The 19,629-nt window shown below is 38.0% G+C and overlaps 1 protein-coding gene across 20 annotated transcripts in view; it reads right to left on the bottom strand.

The window, feature by feature from the left end:
• nrxn1a (neurexin 1a) overlaps window positions 1-19,629 on the bottom strand; it is a 151,609-nt gene that overhangs the window by 87,832 nt on the left and 44,148 nt on the right. For 15 of the 20 annotated variants that reach the window (XM_046853001.1, XM_046853003.1, XM_046853018.1 and 12 more), the window contains 2 exons: window positions 2,183-2,484; window positions 1,187-1,210 (listed from right to left, as the gene is read on the bottom strand). In XM_046853001.1, the coding sequence (XP_046708957.1) occupies window positions 1,187-1,210; window positions 2,183-2,484 (326 nt within the window). The remainder of the gene's footprint in view (window positions 1-1,186; window positions 1,211-2,182; window positions 2,485-19,629) is intronic. The other 5 variants (XM_046853008.1, XM_046853014.1, XM_046853021.1 and 2 more) reach the window with 1 other exon arrangement.

The raw sequence follows: 19,629 nt of genomic DNA, 5'->3' as shown, positions 1-19,629 counted from the left end.
TTGGATAAATTAGTTCTTTTGCTTTTCGCTTCTGATGCTTTGTTCAATATTTAGCTGTCGATTTAGAATAAACCCATTTTCATGTCTGTTTCAGCAAGGAGAGATTGCACTTAATTGTCTTTAAATAGTTCCATTTTGGTGTTCAGTTCTAGTCTGCCAGACCCACAGTATGGGTTAGATCAGGTTAGGTTGAGTTAGGTTAGCTTAGTTGAGGGAGTGAGTGGCACAGAGGCCCACACTCGGTGTTAGTATTGCCAGTACTGGAAAACAAAGATAAATCAGCAGACACAAAAATGGTGTTAGTAGCATGTTTGTGCTAAAAGTTAGTACTGCTAATGTACAGTGCATGTTGACTACGTTTCATGTCTTTTCTTTCCATATAATGTAAAACAAAGGACACAGCATGCCACAGGGGTTAGGAATGAAAGCACAGGCAATTAGAGCCGCACACATTTCACACAGCTCTGACTGAATGGGAAGCAGGCTTCATGATCTCTCCCTCCCTGCATGCATAAAAAACAAAAGAGAAAAGAACAATTATTTTCTGGGATTTAAATTTGACAGGAAAAAAAGGAGAGCAAGGGAGAGAGAGAAAGAGAGAGAGAGGACCACAGACAGTGAGCACAGCTAATGAGACCAATCACAGGAGAGAGCGTATATGTGTGTGTTTGTGTGTAAGTGTACATGCAGCTTGCTCACTTAGAATATGAAAGCAAAATCAAGATACAATAAAGGAAAAATAACACCAAGCAGTCACCCCTGTTAGTTTCAGATGGCGTGATGCAATACAGAGATGTTAGGTAAAGGGGTGACGAATATCAACGCCATGCGAAGTAAAGGCCCATGGTGCTGCTGCAGCAATGACACACACACTGAGCCAGCTAATTGAGTCCAGCCGGTGAGCAACATTTCACAAAAAAGAAAAAGAAAAAACAGTAAGGAGGTAATGTAACTCTAAAACATGGACGGGACAAAAAATGGGATAAATCAAACAGATGTTTAGATAAAGTAAAAAAGGGATTTGGGCAGGGAGGGGGAAGTAAGCGTAAAAGAGTACCAACCGCAGTTTCCCCTTTTTTTGTTAAGTATTGATGTCTACGGTTCAAAGAAAGGAAAATAGACACACGGCAAACCCAAACTAAGAAACAATTAGAATGATATCTACCGAACAATGTAGTTTGTTTACCATAGCGTGTCCAATGCCTGAGTGCTTTGTGGAAAAGGGGGGAGAAAGGAAATTAAAAAACAGAACACCATTCCTCAGTCAAAAAAGATGGTCTGTTGCCAAGGTTAGTACATCAGCGTTGCACGTTAGTAAGAGGTAATTGGTTAGTAAATGACACATTCCATGGATGAGAGGTTAGTTTCTTTTTCCCAAAAAAGCAGGTTAGTAACATTTAGAAAAGAGCAAAGGAAGAGAAGGAGAGGAGAAGCAGACTAGAGTTTTTGCACCAAAGTGCTCCCAGTGCTGTTTTATCAGGAATTCAGCCAGCCTGCCATAGATCCCACACTGTTTTACACACTGCTCGAGCTCAAAGCCTAACATTGCCATAATTTGACAACTGGATTTTTACATTCACTGTCACAATACATGTCATTATTAAATGTCTTGTAAATCTTGAAACTCCAAAGACTAGACGGGTCTTTATGTCTTGTCTTGGCATTTTGATATAATGTGATGAGTAATGCTCTTCTAGGAAAGTATTGATATCCCCCCCTCACTCTATTTATACTGTGCTCTAGCATACAAATGTAGTGCACAAGCCTAAGATTCTTTTCATGGGATTGAAGCACAGCAACTTGCCTATATCTTAAAAGGCTTCACAACAGATGCATTCTATACATAGTGCTACTAAATTACTTATTTTATAAGATTACTTACTTATTAGATGCAATAATACAAGGTGTCTATTATCCTGCCTGTGGTTTTATTACACATTAACATCATTAATCTGAGTTAGAAGCTCTTATGTCAGGACATTATGGATATTAACATTTCAACTCCTGGCCAAGCAACCATTGCAGATTTATGACTTCTATTTTTAGTGCAACTTAACGCAACAAATACTTAACAGTGCATCTACTCCTAAACCTATAGCAAGAGAAAGCGTCCTGTTTAAAGCTTAAATAGATAAAAATAATTTTTATCCAATCTCGACCACCGCCTTTTGTGCGCGGTTACCTGACGGAGGTTCCTGGTAACCTTCACATCATGCCAGGCATTGTCATTAAATTTTCCATTGACGGGCTCAACCAGGGCCTCGAAGGCCCCAGAGCCCAGGTTGATGACCAGAGAGACGGCACCGTTCTTCAGCGCCAGGTTGACGTAGTCAGCCGATTTGCCGGTGTGGAGCATCAAGCCGTTGCGCTGCAGGGTCTTGAAGGACAGCGTGATCTCATCGCTGCTGCTCTGGATGGGGTTTGGAGAGAGGTCGTAACAGAAGTACTCCGAGCCCTTGAAGGTCGCCACATATTCCTCTCTCACTGAAAAAGACAGCGGGTTGGGAAAGAAGGGGAAGATTATGCTACATTATTGAATGCCAAGATTCATTGGAAATCACAAGACAATTTCACAAATAGCATATGCATTATATTCCCTCCAAAATGACCACACAAATGCTCACATTTGGCTAGTGTGAGAGAGTAAAGCCAGCCTACCCACTAAGAAAACATTGCTAGTTATGTCCTTTTGGACTCATCAGACTCACAATATTCTGGTAGTAAGACAAATACATTCTGTTGTGCCTTTTGGGGTTCAAACTGCCAGTTTGTAAGAGTTAATTTCATAAGCTTAGCATATTGCTGACGTTGTAGGAATCTTAATCATTTTTTGCACAATTCGTCATTCCTCCTCTGCCCAGCCTTCAATTATCAACAATAAACCAATATTACTTGAGTGGGGCATCATCTTCAACACATCAGTTTACCCTGAATTCACCTTGTGTTGTACAGTAGATGTACAGTTAGCACAGAGGATTTTTTGTGTTTAATTTAACTGTAATTTAACTTTCCACTAACAGATGGTTTGGAGAAGAGAAATTGTGCAAAGCACCATCTGGGAAACAGTCAGTAACTGTAGACCTATAGAGCACCTACTGTATCACAGGTTTCCTTGATAAATTGCCAACAATGGCTGGTAAATATCTGTAGAATGAATAAATATCTAGCATAAAGAACATGTACCTGTACTCGATTAAACCCATGTTGTCTATCTATCAGCAGCACGACTTGTATGACTTACTGCCACCATTTTTTCCCCATTAATGAGTGGAGTAAATATGTTGCAGAACAACTTACCTTTTGTCTCTCATGAATGCTAACCAGTTATTAACAACATGCACACACTCACCTCTGAGACAGAGGTCAGAACCTTCTGGTCATAAATGAGAGCCGAGGATCATAAATAAACCAGCTACACACTCTGTGCTGTCATTACCATATCAAATTCTGAGACCCATTACTGTAAGCGCTCCACACAACAACACACACATACACTTTATTATTTAAACCATTCTATAGCTTTGGGGTTATTTTGACCACTTAATATGAACTTAGTATTCAACTTTTATAAATGTGAGTGTGAATCTATAATTCCTCTACCGACTGAAGACAGATAACACAATGACTCAGATTTAGTGCACTCAGTGCCTCCTCCTTCATGTCAAGAATTCTAATGAGACAGGCTATCTCTTTAATGGCCAATTCACAACAGGACTGAACCGAATTACCATGAATCTTGGAATTTACAACACAATTAGGTCAGTGTACAGGCTAATTTACAACAGGATTATCCAGAATATTTTCCAGTGGGAAATGCTGAAGGGTATCAGCAGTGTCTCTGCGCTGTGCAGGAGGTAGTGAGGGCTCAGGGATAAAGGGTGGATCTGAATCTGGCTCTCCTCCATCTCCTTTCATTACGCTGACTCAGCCTGAGTATGACACAGTGCAGGAAGCTGCCCACAGAGTCGCACCGGCACGCCGGTATTTATGCATGGACACACACTCGCACACAGTTTTACAGTTGTACCATCCTGCACATGCAGGCAGAATGCAAGCAACATCAGTATGTTAATTTAATTTGTAAGACTTCAGCGTCCCAACCTTGATGCCAAGCGTGGCTCAGCCACCCTGAGAGCTTTATCTGTGTTCCATCTGGATGTTTGCTAATGTGATTTTCTTCACTTTCCTATCTCTCATCTCTCCACTTCTTGCTAAATCAGTTTCCTCTCCACACCACACCACACCACATCACAACCAAGACCCCACACTGCACACTCGCAAGAAATTCCAATTCTTCTGCTCATGTGAAATTCACAGCACCTAAACCATTACACTAGCAATAGACTGTTCATCAAACAGCTATGTTTTCTATGTGATATTTTGTGAAGTGCAAATAAATAATAGTGAGTGACAGTTGAAGACAACATCAATCTCCATTTGTTACATAACACTAAATTCTAATTGCCCCTTTTCCCTCGGCTGGGATTATATTCTGCTATCGTGACACATTTTATTCATAATTGTATTTTTTTTTTTTGTGACTGGCCGAACGATGAACCTGCAAAAGCAATATAAATGTAAGACACGCTTATTTTGCAATTAACTGCTAATAAAATTCAATTATAATCCAGAAATGCTACAATGGGCTCTTTCCAGTGTTTGTTCCTGCTCTCTCTCTCTCTCTCTTTTAGGTTTTATGCTACAGGCGACAGTTTTACCCTGAGGACATGGAACAAGGAGCGGTTACAATGTTGTGGACTGTCTCTCCATAGGGAGACAAGCTGTTGTTGTTGTTGTTTTTTTAAACTTAGTTTTTTTTTGAGCATACATCTAGCAGCTGGCATGATGTGAAGTGAATGCAAGCTCTTCCTCTTCTTGGCATGTTCCTTAGAAATGTGAAATGCCAGCTGCTTGTCAATAGCTCATGTTAGGGATGGGTTAAAGAAAAGTTAATTATGCATTTTTTAAAAAGTCAAGTCGATACTGTCACCATTAACTGAGTGAAGGTTGATGTGAGCTGCAGATGCAGTATGACAGGATCTGTCAAATTTAAATTGCTGGAAGTTTTTAATGAATGCATTCTTTATTCCCTATACACCTCTGTAAATAAAATTTATTTTGGTAACATCTAGTGTTTAGTTATGGACTTTATACCACAGATCAGAATTGCTACGAACTTGAAAAGTAGATCTGAAAGCTGATGTCCTTTTGTGATGTTTGATTGATTGGTTATTGATTGGTGATCATGTCCTCAGAATGATAGTTATACATAATGACATTTACCTACAGTCAATAAACAATAAAACAAGTATGAATTATAATTAGTAAAAATACAATCTTTATTAACTTTAGTATTATAATTAATTTAGACAGATTTACAGTACATGTGATTAAAAAAAATAAATATAAAACAATATAAGAACTTTTAAAATTCTGTAGTACAAATAATTGTATTGTCAAATACTATAAATAACTTTAAAAGTGCTATAATCAGGCTGCAATATTAAGGTTTAGTTTGATTTGACCAGCAGACTGTAGCTAGAACATATTGAATAGGAGGTTTTCATTCGGGCTGCATTGACATACAGGGTTTATGACACAAAAGCTTTTTTTCACAATTGAGTTGAGTCAATATCTCCTGGTAGGAGAGATAAATGGCTGAAAGGTCAATATCCCGATATGACAACTAAAGCCAGAGTGCTGTTTAAATAATATCTGGCTATTAAGCATGAGGGTGGTGGAGACAGAAACTGATAATGGTGTTCCAGTTACTGTATATTAGCACATGCACCTTAGTCAGTGTTAATGGTTGTATCCGTTCCCAGCTTTTCTGAATGACCAATCCCACAGTATTATATGAACAAAGGTAGAACGATGGAGTTAAATTACTTCACTATAGCATTCTTGAATTCTTGAACCCAAAGGTGTGGATTAATGTACTATAATAGCAGCTTTGACAATAGTTCTAGCTGTAACATAAATTATAGGTTTATATCAATGCACTTGTGGTAATACATTATTTCTATGATGACAGCTAATTTACTAGGACTTGTAACACATAATTTAAGCTAATCATAAATGGGTTTTACAAATGTGTCATTATTTAACACAGAAAACACATACTCTTTTATATAGTGATGCTTTCTATCAGAATACATTTGTGTAACATTTTTCACCAAGGCAGATTTGTTGCCTATCCAGGTGAACTGCTCTTTTTTGTCTTATTAACTTCATAAAAAAGAAAAGCAAAGAGAGGTTTATTTCAAAGCTACTATAACAAAAGTGATAACAGAAATTAGCTTCTTTTAATATAGACGTGCCATAAAATTAAATGTAACTATAAATGGTTGAAATGCACAATATATTGTTAAGCAATAAATAAAAAATGGTCAAATCTGTACAAGTAATAACACATTACAAAATGCACTTTTATAAAATACAAATTTACAACGGGTTGGTAAACTATTAAGACAAAAGTATTGGGACACCTGACCTTCTCAGCAATATGTTCTTTTTCTCTAAACTATTGCCACAAATTTGAAGGTACACAGTTGTATAGAATGCCTTTGGATGCATTAGCATAAACATTTTCCTTCACTTGAACTAGTAGAACCAAACCTGTTCCAACATGAACCTAACTTTATGCCTCTGTGCATACAGTAAGCTCCATGAAAGATCTTGAGTAGCCCGCTATAAAGCTCTGGTCTCAACCCTATTGACCACCTTTGGCATCATTTCGAACACTGACTACACCCCAGGCCTCCTCACCCTACATCAGTACCTGACTTTACTAAACCCTTGTTACTGAATAAGCACAAATCTTCACAAGCACACTCCAAGATCTAAGGGAACATCTACCCAGAATAGTGGAGAATATTGTAACAAGAAATGGGACTAAATGTGGAATGGGATTTGCAAAGACCAGATAAAAAAACTTATGGTCAGGTGTCCACAAACCTTTGTTCATATAGTGTATCACACCACATTGTTATGGATTATTTGACTTTAACGACACGGCTCACTGTGCTATTCCTGACCAATTCCTTTAGGAACAAAGCTGTTTCAAATAATGGTTAAGAAAGCCTACAATTGAGGTATTTATGGGATATGTATCAATATAATTGTGAGTATTGCAACACTCAACCATAATTAGATCGGATTTGACTTTTTCACCTCAGTTTGAGCCATTTTGTCTAATGACATCAAAGATGTTGCATATCAGCACAGGCTGCAACTTGTTTTTAATGACATCTTTAAGTTTAAGCACAACATATGGGTATTATATCAAAATATGGGTATTATATCAAAATTGCATGACATCACATCATATTAAAAGAGAGTTTGGTGCATACCTTGATTGGACTGATGCGATTAAAATGTCAAAATCAAAAGCATAGATGTTACTTGGCAATGCATTTGACAGGGACATTGCCCTATCCACGTCCTGTCCCTGGCTGATGATCACTACTCTGACAGCAAAGTAATTTAAGAAAGGTGAGATAAATGACTAGCTAGGCTACAGCACAGAAGCCGGTTAAATCTTGAGGGAGACTGCACTACCCCAGCTTCTCCACAGGACACAATCATTTACCAACCTATTCAAACAACAGCTCAGCAGCACCTCCTATTTCATCCCTGCTAGTGCAAGTAAAACCATTACAATCTGGCTCACCTCCTATTGTCTATCTGTTTAATGGCACAGTCTATGTGCGCAATCGCCATCTCATACTGAAAGAAACAAATGCATGAATGAATAAGTGGATGAAGGGAGAAATACACAGTGACTCACCGTGTGTAAATCTCTGTCTAGGACAGAGTCCTGGGAGGGATTTGTATATGCACATAGAGCACTCTGTTCAAAAAGGGATTCTCCTGCTGTTAGACACTTCCTTGCCTGAGGTTTGGATTTATAAAAAATACCCATTCTGACCTTCCTAAAATGATGAGTGCTGAGAAAAGTCTTTTCCTCAGATTTAAATCCTTGATACATGTCCATGCTTCTTGATAACTTGATAAATCCATACTTTCACAAGGGTTTTTTTTTTATTTAAACACCCCCATCCAAAACATCCAAAATTGGATCCTGTTATTCTAGTAACCACAGATGGCTACAGTTTGGAACACTAACACAGTAATGCATATAGAATGACACAAAGAAGAATTGCAATTAGTAAGCTGTTGTTACACGAGTCCTTGTTTGCACCTCTCTCCACCATAACACGTCCCCCCCTCTACAGAATGTATCATCATCATCATCATATCTCTGGTCTTCACACCTCTATCCCCAACACCTTTAGCCGGCATAGATCCCTGAACAATTTTCACTCAGCAAGAATGTGTGCATGTTTGTGAATGTGTGTGTGTGTGTTAATTGTGCTCAGTCACCTCGCCTCCACATATATAAATTTAATCCTATTCTGGTGGAGAATGTACAAGTGTCCTGAATATGGTGTGTGGACCATCAGGGGTCAGCGTGTATAGAAAGGTCAGAAAGGTCAGAATTATGCACAATGCCTGATCTACCGGCTCATTCATTTACAGATGGAGATAAAAGTACAATGGTTAATGAGAGTTGCTGTGGAGTTTGAGCAGTCTAACGACAGTAAGAAAAACAACAGGAGTGACAACAGCAGATAATAACACTGCAATTACCCGAGCTAAATATATACCAGCGGCTATGGACCACTGACAGCAATAACAACGCTATTAAAGCCAGAGCGGACTGCTGAGCTGGTTATGCTGACACTAAGCTTACCCAACTGCTAATAACACCCTCAAGTAGCACTTAATACATACAGTCCACTGTTTTATAAAGTACACACATGCTGTATTACCTGTAATAATTCCAGGAAATTATTAATTCCTAGTTGCTTAGACAATTTTACATCTGGTTCTATATTAGGACACTGCATTACATATTAAGTTCAAGTTCAAGTTTTAAGTTCAAGTTTATTTCTATAGTGCTTTTCACAATGGACATTGTCTGAAAGCAGCTTTACAGAACTTAAGAATTAAAGGGAATTATATTAGTATATTGTATCTTTGCAGTGCATCAGTATTCATGAGTTGGATGGTTTTGGGTATTGATTTATCAGTCAATTGATTATCCTTCCTCCCCGTAAATCAATCTTTGAACCAAACTGTAGCACTGATGGTTGCAAAAAGGAACAAAACACCATTTGGCTCATTAATCCTGACAACAGATCAGCTCATTCGGACATATTGTAATTAATATGACAACGTATGGCAGGTATTGTAGATTTCACACAATGCATGTCCTCAGGAATTGTTTAATTATTTATACAGGATAATGACAAGAGTCAAAAAAAAAAAGAAAAAAGACGAGATCTGAAGGCTTGCACACCACAGTTCTGTCCTTTTATGTGAACAAATCAATGAGAGACCTTTAAAAAGCTTTCTCACAGAGATATCAATTGCCTGTGAGCGCTCGTCTCCAGGTCCATTGAATACGTTGCATGAGGCAGCCTAACATTTGGGGACATTTAAACATGGACCATAAAGAAAAAAAAGATTAGGAAGGCAGAGAGTTATTAGTTTTTGACCCAAACTATTAGCAAAACTACAGATATGGATTGGATTCTGGGGAAATACATGGGTGGACGTATCAGAAAGATGGGCCGATATAGCAAAGAATTCTACAGGATTTAATACTTAAAATTTACTTTACACTCACTACTTTAGCTACTGAAATATGCACATACGGATTTTCAGCATAATTGTACTTGAACTGTTTGTACCTTGACCACAAGAAACATATTGATCGACTGGAATACATTCATTCTCTATAATAGTGAACACATTTAAAGTAAAATGAATTCAGTTTCATTGAGCCTAAAAAAAGCAGTTCATATGAATAATCCACTCTTGCACTATTCACTAGTTAAGATGTAAATATTTCCTGAAAGCTCAGAGTATATGATTTTGCAAAGCTAAATGGTGGTGCTTTATGATAAGTGCAATTATAGAGTACTTTTATTCATAAGTAGCCTTCTCTTTATTGAAAATATTGATATTACTGATGTTTTTGTCATGTTTTCACGGTCATTTTATCATTGTCTATATTAAGAAAAGTTTGCTAAATTCTTACCCACAATTATGCTCAACGTCTTTATATCCATTTGCCTAGATCTCATGTTCTCATAAGTTGAACCACTTGAACAGTCAATTTCATGTGCATTATGTGCTCGCCTTCATGTCAAAAGAAAAATGAACTGTTTGAAGGCAAAAGTAAATTGTAATTTTTTATTAGCACTCTGTTTTGCCTAAAAGCATCTTGGTTGCTTCTCTGACTAATACTCTCTGACTTTTGGTAAATGGCCTCCCCTAGGCAGAGTCGTGGCTGTGCCATATTCTTCACATTTATTAATAATGGATGCAGGATGTTCAGAGGTTTTTTTTTAATACCCAAACCCCGCTTGATACTTTTTCAAAAAATCTTTTTCCCAAGGTCCTTGGTTTTCATGATGCTCAAAGATGCACTTTATTTGCAGACAGAATTGCAAATGTCTTAAATAATTACTAAATACTTTTGCACCAAATAAGTAAAACACACACACACACACACACACACACACACACACACACACAAAAACACTTTTTTTTTTTAAATATACTGTATAACTGTATATAGACAGTATATACATACACATACACCACCCACTGCAATATTTTGTAAAAAATCATGACATTTTATCTTAATTACATCTGCTTTATTTGCTGGTGTGGTTTATGTTCATGAATGCACAAAATCTTGTCTATGGGTCTTCATAATAGTAAGTAGAAAATCTGCTGAGCAATAAAGGAAAGTACTGTTGAAAAAAAAAATCGCTGAAGTCTTACATAAAACAAATCTTCCCAGTGTGGTGTGTGGAATTAAAGGGTATCCAAGAATCCACCCACACCATCTCAAATGAATACAGGGCAGGGTAAAAGTAAAAACCTCAGCAATTTGTGAGTTTAACTGAAAGGCCACCTTTAGTGATAAGTGCTAAGTGTTGACGTGTTATCTTCTTTTTATAAAAAACAAAAACAAAAAAAGAAAAACCGGAGGCAGTACTGAAAGTGACTGCATGGTAACTGTGGTCACGTCTAAGAGCTTTCTGGTGCCAAACTGCTGACCTTTTGAACAGTGCCTGCCAAAAAATAATGGGCTCATCCCTTACCACTGTCTTCATTAAATTCCAATTCTGATACTTGTCTTTGGACATCTACAGCATTTATTTATTGCATTAGCTCACCCTTAAGACCTACAAATAATGTGTTTGGGTTTTTTTTTAAGTCATTAAAAAGCTATTTTGTTTGTGGTTATAGATCCATGGTTTCGTTGAACACAAACGTCTATGAAATGCATTCATATCCACTCATGTAACCCTGGAAAATTAGCTAAAAGCTATAAACACACACTTCCTGTATCACAGAAGTGCAGCATTGAATCAGTATGATGAGGAACACGCTGCCGATTCAAATATTTCCATCTACCTCCACACTCCTTCATTACAGGCTTTTTTATGCAAAGTAGTGTGTTAGCGCACACACAGATACACACACACACACACACACACACACACACACACACACACAGTAAAACCTACTATATGCTTTACCGCAGGCACCTCTATCTCTCTGCCTACTGAGCTCACTTTAAAATGTGTAGTCCCAGCATTTAAATACTTATTTTTTCCCCACATGAGAAAACAAAAAAAGAAAAGCAACAGCTAAATGTGGTAGGAGTAATGCAGAAAGATCTATAGGGTCTGTGAAGGTTTTATTCATTGTGTTCCTCTGACATCCGGTTAAGGTGATGCTGTCATTTGCTGTTGTTATTTATTCCAACGCACTTCCGCTTCGTTCAGAACCTTCGCTGTTCCTTATTTAAAATGTCCCCGGCTGTCACAGTTAGCTCCCTCTCTAAAGCATCATACCAGCATCTCTTCCTCACACCCAGGCCTTGCCATATGTCCCAGGGTTCAGTGTACTGCCAACTCTTTTCCTGCCTGCATACCCAAACCCACAGAGCATGTGAGTGAGATAGATCAAGACAAGCTGAGAAAGATGATGAAAGGAAAGAAAGAGAGAAATGAATGAGAAAAGACAGAGACCGGTAGCGAAAGAAGAGCTCTACGCGCTCTGTGAGAGCTTGGTGCTGCCTGAATGTAATTTGATGTAATGGTCTGGCTGTGAATGTGGATATGATGCTCAGTATTGATATGGAATAACAAGAGACATGAAAAGCTGAACATCTCTGCCCTTCACAGCAGAAACACACTGTTGAAGCATGTGTACAATATGCCAGGAGTCAGTGTTAGTCTGATCATCTATAAGTGATCACACCAAAGCAACAGGCCTCATTTAAACAGCTGGATACAAACGGATCTATTCAAGAATTGTGTGTGTGTGTGTGTGTGTAAGCACTTACACAAGAAATAGGGTATTTCAGGAAACCCTGTAAAGGCTGAAAACATTGTGTCCCACTCATGCGCCTCAGTGTGCATACATTTAGAAAAAAAAACAATTAACTAATTAACAAACATAATTTAAACGCTCAAATCGTATAACTATTCACTATATACTATTTCATTGACCTTTATATAGGGATAACACTGGCAAGTATATTTTATGTATCTCATTTTATGTTAAGTTTCTTGGATTTTAGTGACACACACACACAGACACACACACACACACACACACACACACAATGTAAATCACAGTCATTTAATATTAATGGAATATATTAATAAATATTAATTATGAAAAGAAAATTTGTAAAGAACGCAAACCAATTCCACAAATCTAGGAATTACGTTTAAAAAAGTCCTGTCATTCCATTAAGAATACTGCTTTATAAGTGAGCAACAATGACTCAGCCTATAAATTGACACAGTTTGCCGAAGCATCGTTTTATAATGTTGTGCAACACTTCATTATAGCCAACACTAAGTGTCTGATAAGTAAACCGATCTGTCACTGTATGTCAAGCTTCAATGAGTCATTTACCCCATAAATTCCCGTTTTACACACACCCTCCTGTTTTTTAACATAGGCTTACAGAGAGTGTATTGGTGTGTGAGATTTTTCTTTCATACATTAACCCTATATAGAATGTAGCAGTTTCCCTGTTAGAGATGCTTAGTGTCCATGATCATCTTTATTTTTCTTCACTTTCATGTCAAATCCTTTCCTTTTCACCTCACTTAACTCACATCTATTCATTTAGCTTTTCTTTTTATTGGCAAAATTTTAGACTTCCTCTGAAGAAGTAATTTTTTTGCACTTTAACCTTTGCCTTTAAAGGGGTTTTATGGGGTTTGCCAAATGTAAATCACCTGTGGTAATTTATAGATGATTGCTTTTTTTATCAACATACATATATACTGTACATACAAGTAGGACAACCGTTTATTACATTTAAATTGGAACTGTTTGGTTTGGCTTAGGCACGCATTTAAGCACAACTTTACTTAGAATGAGGCCCATTATTTACAGAATAAGTTTGGGCAAATGGACCCAAGCCACACAGGAAGTACTGCATTAGTATGAGTCAGCTCATAGAATGCAGTCTATAAATAATAAATATGTTTCTAGTGGAGTGTATAGGAAAATACTCTAGGAATGTATAAGGTGTTGTCTGTTAAACTTTTCTGTTCTATATAGTAAGCTATACAAAAATATCAGGACACATTGCATTGACAGTCTAGTTAATTGAAATAGGCATTTAGCCAAATATTTTGGGATAAAAATCCTAATTTGTATATGAAGGTAATCACTGAGTGTAAAAACAATTATTATTATGATGATTAGATGTTAACATTTTTCAGTTCAGTTTAACAAGCCTGTAGTGCTGCTGCTGTTTGAATTTCCTAATATGAACTTGCTCTAATAATATTAATAGTAATATTGAAAAATTGACGGTTTAGTAGTATGTAACTTTCCAGGCAGATAACTAGAGCGGTATTTTAGATATTGCAGAGATCTGGGGAACCAGTTCTTTTTAAACTGCATGTGCATTCATATATTGTCAAGAATTGATATGATACATTAGAACAAATGTATAAAAGTTGCAAAGTTGCAGTTTTGTGTGCATGTGTGTTTGTGTGTTCAAATATATTTGCATGTCTCTTCCATCATTCAGCAAACAGTTTATAAAACCATTATCTTCACACCGCTATAGTCCCCTGATTACTCTGCATTAGAGATAGCGCCAAGTCTGGTGGCTGCTTATGGAATGGCTGAATGCTACTGTATGTCAATATTCATCACTTTCCAGTCTACAGTCCAGTAAAGGCAGGATCAATGTGCTTCCGTTCTCATGCAGAGCACCACCGAAAGAGAAGAGATTTGCCCTCGCACAGCAATATCCCAGCAGCCACAATGAGAACCTGTCAGCATCTTAACACATTCACCACCACTATCCCCCATTTCTCTTTCCCTCTACCCCTCCCCTTTTTCCTTTCTCTCTCTCACGCCCCCTCTCTCTCTTTACCTTCTAATAAGATTCTGTATCCTGCCCTGCTCTCGCTTCCTCAGGCCGTCGACTGACTCACTTGCTACAGCTACACACTGGCAGCCATTTTATAACCCAATATGGCACACAGGAAGGTAAATGCTACATTTCAGCAAGAGGTATCACTCAGAAAAAGCCACACAAAAATAGCCAGAAGAGGTTTAGGTAAATGTATTCCAAAAATAGCAATAGCAAATTATTTCCCCAAATACAGTGCATATTGAAATTAATAAAATAAAATAAGATACCTGCTACTATAGCCTCATAAATAATCTCATATAAATGATTTTTTTAAATAAATACACAGTCACGTAAACTGCAATGAAACAATCCTGAAAGTAAATGGACTCGTTTTTATAATGTTGTGCAACACTTCATTATAGCCAACACTAAGTGTCTGATAAGGAAAGTAAACCTGCATCTGACACTGCATGTCACGCTTTAATGTGTCATTTACCCCATAGTTTCCTGCTTGACTTCTCATAACACACACCCACCTGTTTTTTCAACAAGGGCTTAGGTACTTATGTACTGTGTGTGAAATCTTTCTTTTACACATTAACCTTGAATAGGATGTAGCAGTTTCCCTATTAGAGATGCTTAATGTCCATGATCACGTGCATCCAGTATTTATTTTTCTTCACTTTCATGTCAAACTCTTTTCTATTCACCTCAGTTAACTCCAGTGGCGGGCGGTCAGGGCCAGCAAAGCCTTCTCTGCTGGCCTAAACACTATCAGAGGCACTGACCTACATTTAATATTTGTTCCATGAAATTTTATTAATTTATTCCCAGCAGTTTATTCTTTTCATTTTGTAGTGTTTCTCTTGGCTGCACTGCTTCCAGTACGTGTATGTGGATGTTACATTTTTTGTCCAATGAGATTTCAGCCTCTATGTGCTGCCATGTCAATCTAATCTGCCTAGGGCCTTCAAAGTCTGTACTGCTGGCTCTTTTTACCATAGTCTCCTTAACAAATAGCTATGTTTTTTTAACCAATCAGATTTCATATTCACCTCACAGAGCCAGCTAGCTGGCCCAGAGTAGCGTCAGCATTTTTCCATCCTCTGATTGGTTGGTTCGACTGGCAAAACACGTGTGTGGTGCGCTGCATTAATACATCTGAGTTAGCCTACGGAGGAAGAGAAATAAATTTGGTCGCGGACATATTTAAAAATACATTTTGAAGAAAAGCTAGACATTGTGAGGACAGGTCGGCCAACCCCGAAGCTAGCTAGCTTGTCTCAGCCCGGGTAATGGTTTGTTCTCCACTTCCAGACCAGTGAATATGAGTGGTACCACTGGCTTACAGCCTCTGAGGAGTGCTGCAAATTATAAATATGCATCTGCCATCTATCCCAGGGACCAAATGCATGGCCCGCCACTGCTTAACTCACATCTAGTAATTTACATATTATGATGTATACCACAAATTCAGTAGAAGATACATGCTACTGTAGCCTCATAAATAATTTAGTTATTTCATGTATACTGCAATAAAAGAATACTGAAAGTACATTTCCCTAAATATATATTTATAGTGACGAGTCAAATAATAAAAACAGCTATTATCCTTATTCCACTATATGAAGGTGTTACTTCTTCACAGGTCATGAGCTTAAAATCAGTGCTTGCTGTGCGCTGAGTCAATAGTGGGCTCAAAAATTTGACTTTTTTTTTTTTTACATAAATTTGGATCAATTGCAAACCAGGGAAGTAAAAAAAAAAATAAATAATGTGTACAAGCTCTGGATTTACTGTGCAACTGTGCCTGGTGTGCACCTATTAATTATGATAGGTGCCAATTTAAAGCACAAAAGCCAAGCATGGTGCAGAAGTAAAGAAATTATTGGCACCATATCATAAACTGAGGCTTAATCCACAGCCATTTGTGCAACAGTTTTTCATTGCTGTAACAACTGAATGCAAATACATTGTTTTTTTTGTCTCTTATGTATTTGAAAATCTCCTAATTGAACAAATTCAACAAGTGTGCCTTTTCTCCATAAATGCCACAGTCCTCTATACCACCATGTGATTAACATGTCAATGTACACACAATATCCCATCCCCAAGTTTGTGAATCCCTTGCTATAAACATCAACGAGGGAGAAAGGATGGAGAATGTTGGCAAGCAGAAATGTTAATTGTCACTATGTAAGAAAACAAGAGTGGGTTGAAACGGCAGGGAGGAAGATGCAACTGCTCATTTCCCAGGAGTCTGTTTTGTGCCCGTCTCTTCCCCTCGGATCAAAGAAGAGAATTTAACAGCGTGCCTAGAGAGCATGCTGCAGCAGGACACGGGAAGAGGAGGACAGCTCCGCCGAGCCGCACAAAACGTGAACACGAATCGCAACCCGAGCGAAGCTCATCAAAGCACTCCTGTGTATTATACTGAAGCAGAACCACTTTGCCATGACACCTTGTTTATGCTTTAGCTTGCTTTCACACCACAAAAACACCATCTGAGATGCACAACAATGCTGGCAGGTCTGAATCCTTTTTCTCCAACGCCGACACACTCCATCATGACCCCTTAATAAGAGAACTCCAGAGGAAAAAAAAGATAGAGAGAAAATGAGCAAGAAAAAAAAAAGGTCTATTGGAATGGAAATGGGAGTGTGTGGGTAGGCGAAAGGACAAAAAGGACGATGCAGTGAAAGCAATCCTGTCCCCAGATGGAGAAGATCCTTATGCTTGCCTCAGCCTCCTCCACCTAGTCTCTTAGACACACACAAACAACCTCAGGTAGGGCTTTAACCCCATGATCCATTAAAACACACACACACCAAAATGAGCTGAGGGAAAAGTGCTGCCGCTCACTGATAAGCCCCACCGCCTTCTTCTGCAATTAATCTACATAATTCTGTGTCTTTCAAATATCACGTCATTCCTTTCATGCCTCAGCTGTTTACTTACTTCTCGCAAAAGTTAACGTAGAGAGGCTGACGCTTCTCTATCTCGTTCATTCGCTTCGCCGTCATTCCCGCTATCCTCCTTCATTACCTTTATCTCTTATTTATGCAATCTGAATGAAATTCTCATGGCAAAACATGGCTCTGCTATGTGTGCCCTGTTTACAGTACCCACCACCTACACACCTACACACACAGGTTTCAGAGGTGACTGCTGACTCTGACAACACACGCTCCACTGAGTACCTTACACACACACACGACTATAGCGCTGTCACTTATCTTTCCTTGCATGGCCGCTTCGCCAACAAAACACTTCACTCTCACTCCGCCGAAGCTCCATATCACCTTTCACACAAAACCCAAGTCAACTCCTGAGCCACGCATTTAAAAAGAAAATTGTCCCAGAAAACATCAGCGCTCGTGATTGGAGAGAGATGCGATCGGTGCGAGTTGCTGAATGAAGTCTTAGTCTGACATTCATCTTGCTTCGAAATTCTACTCGTCGCTGCACAGAGACTGGTTTTCTGATGTCAAGGGGAAAGGGAAATAAAAGTTATTTCTCAAAGCGCAGCTTGAACAGTATCAAATAACAGAGTAAATGTAATTCACCCTTCGCGGGTGCACGGCAGAATTGTTCTCTCAAATATTGGTGTATTTGTAATGGAAAAGCCATTATCTTGATTCAAGCCGCAAGGCAAGTCTTTGCCACACACACACACACACACACACACACACAGTGAGAAAGGCCATTTTTAATGACATCCACCATGAGTAACACTCGCAATGGAAATCTCAACAGATGTCATTCCCTCAGCAGCAGTAATCACAGCCATGTCAACTGTTTAGCCTGACACTGTGTCAGCTTTTCAGTCAAATATCACTCACAAACAGCAATATAAATACAGATACTGGACCACCTTTCAGCATACAGCATCATCAATTACAGTAAAAATGTGACACACAGCAACAAATGAGAAGTAGCATTAGAAACAACTTCTTCCCTTCCCAAGCCCCAAGATGTCTTTGTGCTGTTCTGTTCAGCCGTTTATTGTTATTTGTCTTGTGCCATCCATCAACGAAAGAGCAAATGTATCTAGTTTATTTTGTCAGGGCTTTTTTGTTTGTTTTTCACAACAGAAAAGTTTTACAATTGTAATATCTATACATAAATGTCATCTAGATGTCCTCCAAAAATGACAGAGCAAAGTATCCGTCATTAGATCTGTCAATGGATTCCAGAGTCATCTGTCAAATCTAAGAGCTCTTCACTAGCAGAGCTGCTGTATATGCAGAGGATTGTGGGTTCAAACAGACAAAGGGGTTGGGGTGTATTACATTTCAACACTATCCACAAGATTATACAGACAAATCTGCAGTTTTAACAACTCAGCAAATATTGCTGAGCAAAAAAAACACTGAGTGTCTGTTAAATGTAGTGCTTTTTGCCAATATGCCACCAGTCCACATGTCCACAGGTTTCTCCAACATGCATTTTGGGGTTTTGTATGGCATTTTTAATAAAGGTATTACTATTCCATTAAGTTTACTTTTCCTAAGAGTCAGCAATGTGGCTGTCTAATGAACTGGCTTCTTCCCTTCGAGCTGTGGATCTTTATTTTTTACCTATGAGTTACACTTGGCCTTTCATTGCTTCTCTGACTAAAACTCTCTTTAAGTGGCAGAATCATGTTTATGCCAAGACATATTTCTACTTCATAATAACAATATTTAGAGTTCTGAAAAGATTAAAAAAAAACAATAATCTTTTTATTTAAATTTTTCTTATATCTTCTAAAAAATGAATTTTGTCCTGACAGCTTAGTTTCTTCTACCAAATCTTTCACACACGTATTTATACTGAGATCCTGTGGCACTTCAATTGTCCACAGGTGAACAATGACTTATGGCTTAAAGCAAATGTTTTCCCAGAAGTAATTTAAATATAATGAACACACAATTTTGCAAAATATATATTTTACCCAGCCAGGTATTATTTGTTATTTTGTGTAGATTCATGTCATAATAATTTTTAATATTTGTAATAATAAACCAAGACGAAACCCTTTGATTTGCCCTTAAATCAAGCCCTGATTGTGTTTGTAAAAAGGTAAGCAAGTCAACAAAATCTTTTTCCACAAAACATTATATTTATCAGTACAGATAGTTCTAGTCCACTAATTTGATTTC

Source organism: Silurus meridionalis, chromosome 7, assembly GCF_014805685.1.
Source record: "Silurus meridionalis isolate SWU-2019-XX chromosome 7, ASM1480568v1, whole genome shotgun sequence".
NCBI classification, from domain to species: Eukaryota; Metazoa; Chordata; class Actinopteri; order Siluriformes; family Siluridae; genus Silurus; species Silurus meridionalis.
Note: the sequence above shows the minus strand (reverse complement) of the source record. Positions and strands in the feature narration are given on the sequence as shown.